The sequence below is a fragment of the Pyrus communis genome, chromosome 5 (assembly GCF_963583255.1).
Source record: "Pyrus communis chromosome 5, drPyrComm1.1, whole genome shotgun sequence".
Classification (NCBI taxonomy): Eukaryota; Viridiplantae; Streptophyta; class Magnoliopsida; order Rosales; family Rosaceae; genus Pyrus; species Pyrus communis.
The window spans coordinates 28,193,987-28,203,524 of NC_084807.1; the positions used below are offsets into that span (position 1 = coordinate 28,193,987).

Sequence of the window (9,538 nt, forward strand, 5' to 3'; positions counted from 1 at the left end):
TGACGCAGCAGAAGAAAGAAACACACACGTACAGAAAGACCGACGTAATAATAAAGCATAGCAAAGCAACCCTAGCTGCTTCGAAGTCGTGTGGAGTGCTGCGGACTGTGAGCTCTGTGGACTGGCTCTTCTTTTCACGATAGATCTTTTGGGATTAAATACCAGAACAATTATTTGGATACATGCTTTTACTTCCCCTTTTAATTTTCTCAGCTTTTATGTCCATCCCTGCAATAAATTTGGAACTTCAATTCGTTCTTGGCATAATGAAATTCTTGTTTATGGTCTTTCAAAAATATTTCTCGTTTATGGCATTCCAGACGAAGATCGGGTTTCGTTGTGATCTAAAAAAAAATACCGGATGATACTAAAACAAAGTATGTTAATAACACAACGTGATATATTTCAGAACTTCAAGTTGTCCAATGTTAAAACCCTCTCAGTATGATGTTTGTCATAGTACCTTTTCATCTCTTGCCCTCATGAATTGCAATTTTTTCTATGAATGCAGTAACTATTTCTAATAAGAACATATATGGATTGAAGATAGAGAAATCTGACAATATCATGCCAACGGCAAATAAATTAATATTTGACATTCATTTTTTGACATTTCCATTAAATATGCTCTTGTATTTTACATCAAGAGCAAATATAATTAAAAATAGTAATAGCGTTGTTTTCCAATGCTAAGATAATTTCCATGAGTGGGCTTTTCTGTCTTTTTATTTTATTTTTTGGTACAAAACGGGTCCTGACTCCAAGGGCCCAGGACTCAACCGTAACGTACAACAAAAAAACAAAACAAAATAAAACAAACGTCACACTGAGATTAAGTCAGACAAATCATGAAATAACAACTCGAGTTCTTCAAAGGAGTGGTAAATCTACCATCCATGCCCAGCTGTTCTGAGCACGTTAAAAATCTGGTTGACTTTTATTACTCACGTACTGCAATACCATGCATCATGTTCTTTTCCTTTGATTTTGGGAAAAATGGGTAGACTATTCTTGGTGAATGTTGAGATAGATTTTACGTTGGTCATATCATAAAATAATATATAGTTAATATACGAGAGTATCTATTTATAATATCGTCAAGATATTTTATGATAAAACTCAACATCTAGTAATAAGTGATTAAATTGGAATAATAGTGGTGATATTAGTGGTGGACTATGCTTGTGCCTACAAATTTTATCATAATATAAAAGTAGGCTATCTCTCAACATGTCCTCGACCCAAGTTACTGAACTCAAACACGCTTCCTGAATTTAGGCTTTCAAAAAGATGTGTTAACTCCAACTTAAGGCAATTGAATGAATGAAACTTCAAAAAGATTAGTGTTGACTCCAGAGACTGAATACAACTCACCAAGCTCTTGAAAAGATTGATGATAGTTTCGGTATAATGACTTGACAAGTTTTCGATGAGGGAATTGGTTTTCCTTGTGACCCTGTGTAGGGCCACTTGTGAGGAAGTATTTTGGAGATTCCACATTAGTCATATCACAAAATAATAATGGATAATATCATGATATTGGTGATTAACCATGCTTGCGTCTGCAAAGTTTATCAGTGAATAAATTATTCGTATTATGTCATTGTATTATGAGTTCAAACCTTCTTGTTTTTCATTTTCTAATTTGAAGTGAAAAATATCTCTTGTTTACAAGAAAATGGCAAAAACTAAAGTTTTTAAAAATAAAAAAAAGTTGAAGACACCGGGAGGATGATCAGCCGGTAGCACTTACATCAAGGGCGTCTAGGGCATCCCCCGGATTAACATAATATTCATGATTAGGGAGACTAATGAAAGAATCAAACAAGCATCTTGGACTTGATGCATGCTAATAAGCTCTAGCTCTTTCTCTCTATCTCATATACGTTGGGTCGAGTCGACTCGACATTGACTTATTATCCCAAGCAAGTATATATTCAGTTTTAGGCTTTTAGGAAACTAGTAATATATATAGTTCCAAATATATATAAACAAAAAACAATACAAATAAAGTATGTACAAGTAGGAAGCAAGCCACCCCGTGTTCTGTCGAATTTGGTGTTCTTCTTTAGCTGTACTTAGGATAATGGTTCACTTGGCTCAATGGGATGGGGCCAAACTCCAAGAACCAGCACAACTCTCGTTTTGTCTACTTTCCCAATCCGTATATAATCCCCATGTTAATGTTTTTTTTCATCTCTCCCGATTAATCATGATGATGATGATGGGATCTTCAAATTAATCCTCTTGTTTCTCCAAATGTCTCCTGTGAAGATTTGAAGTTAATAACGTTTCCATGTCGGAGAGCGAAGAAATCTTGCGAAAGCTTGTAAGGAGTTGAGTCACTTCTTATGTTGCCAGCTAATTTAGAAGGGAGAGAGACAACAAACCAACGCATAAATGAGGAATATGATTACATTAATCGAATTCGAAACCTTAAGGATTCGTTTGAAAATATTTTTAAAATGACTAAAAGCACTCTAAAAAAATATTTATAAGTTCTAAAAACAATTTCAAACAAGGCCTAAATTGTCAAAATAATATATAGACCAATAATGCATATCACACTTAAAATTACAACTTAAGTAAACATGGATAAATTAGGCCATTAAACATAAGCTCGTGATATCTGACTAGTTAATTGCTTTGACATAATTTCTTCAACTTGTATTTTTCCTATGATTAAGATAAACAAACAGTCTATGAGTTAATTAATTCTATAAATCCCAATAGAAGAGTTAGAATTTGCTTTGTATTTAATCCCCAACCTAATCAATCATTTCAAAAAATAGCAGTATCGGTATTATGTCTTTCCCAGAAGAAGAAGTTAAAATATGGAAAGCTTCAGACTCTAGTTGGAGGACCATGGTCGAACTACTAATTAAGTCACTCTTCTTCTTTAGTCTTTTCCTTCAAAAACAAATTCGGAGCTGGATCATTCATATGTATTTAAAGCATTAATGCAGTTAATTCTAATAAGCATATATGAAAATATCACTTACGAGATCACTTATTACCAAATGAAATAATAATGCGTTATTATATATTGGATGAAATAGTCGGTTATTCATATAATTCTATTAAAAATGATCTGCTAGGGAATTCATCACAAAAGTCTACTCTTTAATTAGAATGCCGAAAAGACAACATAAGCATTTCAGACTCATCATGACCGCCATCGTCTCAAATATATCCAATCATGTTAAAACAAAATGTATTCATTCTTATAGGTTTCTAAAATATTGGACATATAGTTTACTTTGTGTTGTTGAATAATGTAAAAACTCTTTAAAACTATCAATTATAATTAAGTAGTTTCGCTTCCAATTTCAAACGATTGAAATAATTTGTAGTAAACTCCGATGAACCTACTTTTTAAAATCTTGACATGATATCAGAACTGAATCCAACTCGACGGTTGCAGTTGTGAATATAGACTGTTGGTGAGTCATCCTAGTAAAGGCGAAGGTGGAAAATGACTTTTCATGTAGTTACAATAAACACAGAGTGAGAGGTTCAGAGAAGTTCCACACTTCGACACTTCAGAGAAGTCCTAGAAATGTGTTCCATATTTCATATCAATTCATCATCTCATGCATGCATGTGACTTTGTGGTACTACAACTATAAGGCGATGATCGTTAACATATGTCATCAGATTTTACGTGCAGGCGTGCTACGCGTGACAAGTCGATCCTCATGCTTTTGCCTGCCTACAAATGGTGCTCTATTGGACCGCCACCACCTCCTAATTTTTGAGAAATTTTAACTTACGCATGTATCAGCAGCAATTATTTCAACTTATGTGTGTTGTAATATGAATAGACGATAAAATTGATACGTTTCTATTAAAAAAATTATTAATAAAAAATAAATACGATAATAATCAAAATAAATTAGAACCACCATATTTAACTTAAATAATACTATTGTTTATAATAATAAACACCACATGACGGTATCATGGTTAACGAAAAAAATCGTTCCATTTTTCACTTGTAACAATGCTTCAAAACCGCGTATTTTCAAACGCAAGCTGATGCTATGTAAAACAAACTACTCCATCATCAAAATCGGCAAATTTCAACTATTTATTTATTTTCTTCTTCATATATATATGTTCATGTAAGCTATAAGCAAACCTGAAACTCTCTGTGACTGTGAGGGCCTAACAAACCAATCAGTTTCTGCCATATAAAAACATTTGCATCGCTGGAGCTATGAGTCTAGACAGGTCACCTGTAACATATTTTTATATTAATTTTTGTATGAAGTTGTAAACGGAAACAAACGAAGTCGGCCTTTTTGTTTGATTCACCGTTTTGGAGTCAATGTCCGATGTTCAATAACTAACGTTCAAGCCATGCAATCCATAATACACCCCTTAATTATCCTTTCCATACCTGATTTTGTTCATTCAAAACCCTAAAACTATTTCTGCCATATATTTCCAATCGCATTACTTATCATCTCTCTCAAACTCCGCATTTGCATTACCTTGTTACGAGGTACGCGGCACTTATGTAACATGTGCAGCATTACAAGTGAAGTTTGTAGTTGTAATGGTAGAATACTGACTTCACACTAAAGACTGAAGTTCGATCATTGTCATCAACATTCTTAAACTGCGGTCGTAGACCAATTAAACAAGGTCAAATTCCTCAAGTAAGGCCGTCGTTCATGTCTTCATTATTGCAGGCAAGAGTATCGTCGAAATAACGTGTTTTTGAGCTAGTAATCAATTAAAATCGAGTTCCTTAATCCTTGAAGTTTTTGTTACTTGCATGGGTATTGACGGTAATGATAACGATGTTCATGTCTTCGTTATTGTAGGCAAGAGTATCATCGAAATAACGTGTTTTTGAGCTAGTAGTCAATTAAAATCGAGTTCCTTAGTCCTTGGAATTTTTTTTATTTGCATGGGTATTGACGGTAATGATAACGATGTTATTACAACGACAACTACGTGTACTTATATTACCCACATTCCTTAAACATATATGTAGAGGACAATTTAGCCAACCTACTTGCTAAATGTCGTACTATGATTACATATGACGATATAAACTATGTACAATCTGCAATTACGATATACACTTAAGAAAAATCAGGCCGGGTGAATGAACAAACCGTTTGACAATTCACAATTAACCCTAAACCCTAATTTTGAGAGGCCGAGTCAACTATTTTCTTTTTTATAGAATTTCATTAAAGTTAAAGTCAAATAGAAATGTTTACATTTATTGATAGAATATTAAACATAAATTTAGGAAAATTAACCCCATTTGAGTTTGCCCCCAATTCTACTTACAAACCAAGCCATTGAATCAGCCGCCCTATTGCAACGCCAGTCAACTATTTTCTATACTTAAAAGTTTCAAAATCAAACAAATTTTGATACGAGCAAACAATTTTGCAGGTTGTCTAGTAACTTGTTGACTTTGTGTTATATTTAAGGTGCAATAGGATTCAACTCGCATCACATTGATGATAAATCACCAAATAATCTTCAGTAAATGAGCAAATCCCTCGTTTTCAAATTCCTATCTTGTCTTCCAAAACTTTGGTAACTTGAGAGGACGTTTGACTAATTATTAGCCAATATCTTACTATAATTATATATGATTGAACAAATTTTGACTAATTTTTCATTCCTGTAGGATGATATATTATAATTGGAAAATTTTCATTTCTTAAGCATCGTTTGTGTCAAGTAATTAATGGACAAATTGACTCATAAAACAAATTAAAGGCCCAAATTGTAACCGAGATTTGTGACATGATTTCCATTTGAGTGCATTTTTTTAAATTTTATTTTTCTTTTCTTTTTGGCTTTATGTGATAATTCCAGGCTACTAATTAATTATGTAATTGTAAAACTGACTCATAAAATTGACACTGGATATTAGTATTGGGATTATTGATGTAATTAAAAAAATTACCGTTTATTTAATTAAATTGTTTCTTGAAAGCAAATAAATTTTTATTATGGAAATTATTTAATGCCAATAATTTTTTCCACAAAAAAAATCAAACGACCATTACTATGACGACCCCACTTGAAGTTAACGGAAAACTTGATGCCAAACAGTGCGTAATGACGTTCTAAGATTTATATAGCTAATCTCACTTAGTGGGGCTTGGTTGCTGTTAAGGAGACACTTCAAAATAAAACTCTCCCCCGAACTCCCAGCCATCTCACATTTTAATGTTGATTTTTGTATAAATATTTAAAATATTATATTAACAATATGAGATAATAAAAAATTCATATAGAACGACATTTTGAGAAAATTCTAATAAAAATTTCATATAGAACGACATTTTGAGAAAATTCCTTTGCATTTTTCAAATCAGAATTATAATTGCCAGGTAAATCACAAGTGGACTTCGTGATGAGTGACGTGTACGGGGAAAATCCCTAAAGGCTTGGCTGCCAAGAAATTGTTCCTTTTTTGGGGGTGGTGTAAATATATTTTTTTAAGATTTTTTAATATTTATTTTCCACAAGAAATGGTTGCCTAGAAATTTAGGGATATACTAACCACACACTTTATTTTACTTCTCAAACATCCATTGATTATTTATATTCGTTGATCTTCTTCAATTTATTTGATCCGAAGGTTAAAAATTAAAAAAATGTGTGAGAAGTAAAATAAGGTGCGTGAAGATCGGGAAGGTGAGAATATCTGGGTAAAACCAAAAAAATAGGAATATGATATCCACACATCCTTTTTTACTTCTCATACACCCTTCTAATTTTCGGTCATCCGATCGGATGGATTGAAAATTATCAACGGATAGAAATTAACTAAGGGTGTATGAGAAGTAAAATGTGATGTGTGGATACCACATTCCAAAAAATAGGGCAGAAAATACCCACAGACATACAAACACCCGCCACGTTACTCCCAGCTGTTAAAAAGTAAATTCCATAAAAAATACAGGTTACAATTAGAAGAAACAAAAACTCAAATGGCCACCGGCATTTGGCAAATGACGATTACGCCCTCGGTTCTCACCTTATTTACCCACTTGCAGAAGAGAGCGAGTGAGTAAATCAACCAATTGGCCAGCGTGAGCGGTCAAATTGTTTGACCGGCGAATGGAGCAGGGCCGGGTATCTTGGGCCTCACGTGACAGGCCTCACGAAATTCAAGACAAAAACAAACGAAACGAAACGATATTTTGCTGTGTCAGCAGCGTGTGATGTTCGCTCAATGCGCGCGAACTCTCCCCGGGCCCACACTGTCCACGTGGAAGAGTCTCAATGCGTTCTCGGGATGCGGCGTTGCGTATTTGGTATCTCTCTCTCTCGCATCCTCCACGGTTTGCCTACAGAATACAAAAACAAAATTACCCGATATTTTCCCCATATTTAAAATAAATAATTAAAAAAATGGAATTTTTACGAAGTACTAAAAATTAGGAGGAAAATTTAAATGAAAAATAAATAAATTTTGAGGGAGGATTTTCTAAATTTGGTTGTTGAATCCTATATAACTGCGATTTCAGTGTTGGGTTTTCAACCCTTTCTCTTTTGCTTCGTCTTCACTCAAATTTTCTCAGTCCTCTCGCCACAACGCCACACTCCCTCTCAAGTCTCGAGCTTTCCGTACACTCTTCCACCTCTCTCTCTCTACAAATCTCCTTCCGTTTCTCTCTCTGAAGTACTTGCTAGATTTCTCGGTCCTGGATTTTGATCATATTTTTCTCAAAATTTCACCCAAAATTGCAAATACTGGAAGGAAAAGACTGAACGGTCAATCTCCTTCTTACCATTTTTGCTGGTTTTTTGCTGTATTTGAAGGTCTTTTGTGTTTGTGTTTTTGATCTGCTCATCTCGCCTGTTCTCCATTGGGTCTTTGATTTTTTTGCATTCGATGCGAATTTAGAGAAGTCGAAGAACCCAAAAGAGAATTACGGATTTTGGATACAAAAATGGAGTCGAGTATTCTGTGTCCAATCAAATACTCAGAGCACAGAAGCACGACAAAGAAACTGATGAAACCTCGGAAGAAGGCGGCATCCGAGTCCGCTTCCACGGTCACGCGGAGAATCGTACGGATATCTGTGACCGATCCGGACGCCACGGACTCCTCCAGCGACGAAGAGGAGGAGTTTTTCGGGCGGCAGAGAGTGAAGCACTACATCAACGAAATCAACATCGAGACCGACTTCAGGAACAGCCTTGTCATCAACAACGCCCGCAAACGGCCGGCGGCTGAGATTCCAGTGAATCGGCGGCCGATGAAGAACGCGGTTTCGCCGACCAACGGCGGAAAGAAGTACCGCGGTGTAAGGCAACGCCCTTGGGGGAAGTGGGCGGCCGAAATTAGAGATCCTGCTAGACGTCAACGGCTGTGGTTGGGGACCTTCGACACGGCAGAGGAAGCCGCCATGGTGTACGATAATGCCGCCATTAAGCTCCGCGGTCCTGATGCTTTGACTAATTTCGTTGCTCCGCCGCAGAAGGAAGAGGAAAAACCAGAGCCACCGGTCATTGAGCCTATCGAGGTGGAGACTAACGAAACGACGTCGGCTTCTGGTTACGATTCCGGGTCGGAGTCTCACAATCTGGCATCTCCAACCTCCGTCCTCCACTTCAGAAGCCAACCCATCATTGAAGAAGCTGACAAGCCCCAAAAATTTCAGGTGTCCAACCGAGTCGATGAGGACGAAGACGAAACCAAAACCGGTACGAACATTTTATCCGACGATTTGTCATATTTCGGTAACTATTTGCCTCTGGACTTGCCGTACTTCGACGACGCATTCAGTTTCCCAGCTCCGGAGTCGCCGCTGTTCGATTCGCCTCTGTTTTTCGACGACGGCCCCGCCGCGGCAGCCTCTCTTCCGGATTGTTTTATGAAGGACGATTTCAGCGAGTTGTTCCGAGACACGTACGACACGTCGTTGTCCCATACGACGTCGCCTATGTTCCAAGGGGATGACTACTTTCAAGACATTTTGTTTGGTTCCGACCCTCTTGTGGTCCTCTGAGCCACCGCTGACAGAGCCAGAATCACAGTTTAGCCGCCGTTGGCTGGCCGAGATATCGGCCACGATTTTTGTTTCGGACGCTTTTTATTTATTTATTTATTTTGCTGTGTTAGTGTTTAGTAGTCAATTATTCCGTTAAAAAGTTGACGGAGAGTTTAGTTGATAAGTGGGGAGTTTTGTTCGGAGTGTATAATTATTATGTATTAATTTTGGCGGATCAATGAGAATTTAGATATAATAAAGTTATATATATTTTTGAAAAGATAACGATCGATCGTGCGTCAAATTGTTAATTGTATAAGCATAATTGTTTTTAATTATATGTTGTCTTTTAAGCGAAAATGATCTATTGTCATAACTCCTCGTTTTGTTCTATGAGATTTGAAATCAATAGAATTGATCATTGACTTTGTCACAATCAATTATTTTGCTCTTTAATATTTGAAATCAATGAAAAATGAGAAGTTATGTTAATTTTAGAGATAGTGAGCAGTTAATTAATTACTGAGCTCTCCATCGTGGCATTCCTTTTGCTC

At 36.0% G+C, this 9,538-nt stretch overlaps 1 protein-coding gene across 1 annotated transcript; it reads left to right on the forward strand.

Moving 5' to 3' along the window:
- Positions 1 to 7,521: 7,521 nt before the first annotated feature.
- Positions 7,522 to 9,243, forward strand: LOC137735408 (ethylene-responsive transcription factor CRF4-like). The gene has a single exon (XM_068474833.1). The coding sequence runs from the start codon at positions 7,941 to 7,943 to the stop codon at positions 9,000 to 9,002; it is 1,062 nt and encodes a 353-aa protein (XP_068330934.1). The 5' UTR covers positions 7,522 to 7,940; the 3' UTR covers positions 9,003 to 9,243.
- Positions 9,244 to 9,538: the final 295 nt, after the last annotated feature.

Coding starts and splice junctions, on each gene's coding strand:
- LOC137735408 (XM_068474833.1), top strand. CDS start 7,941: ATGGAGTCGAGTATTCTGTGTCCAATCAAATACTCAGAGCACAGAAGC.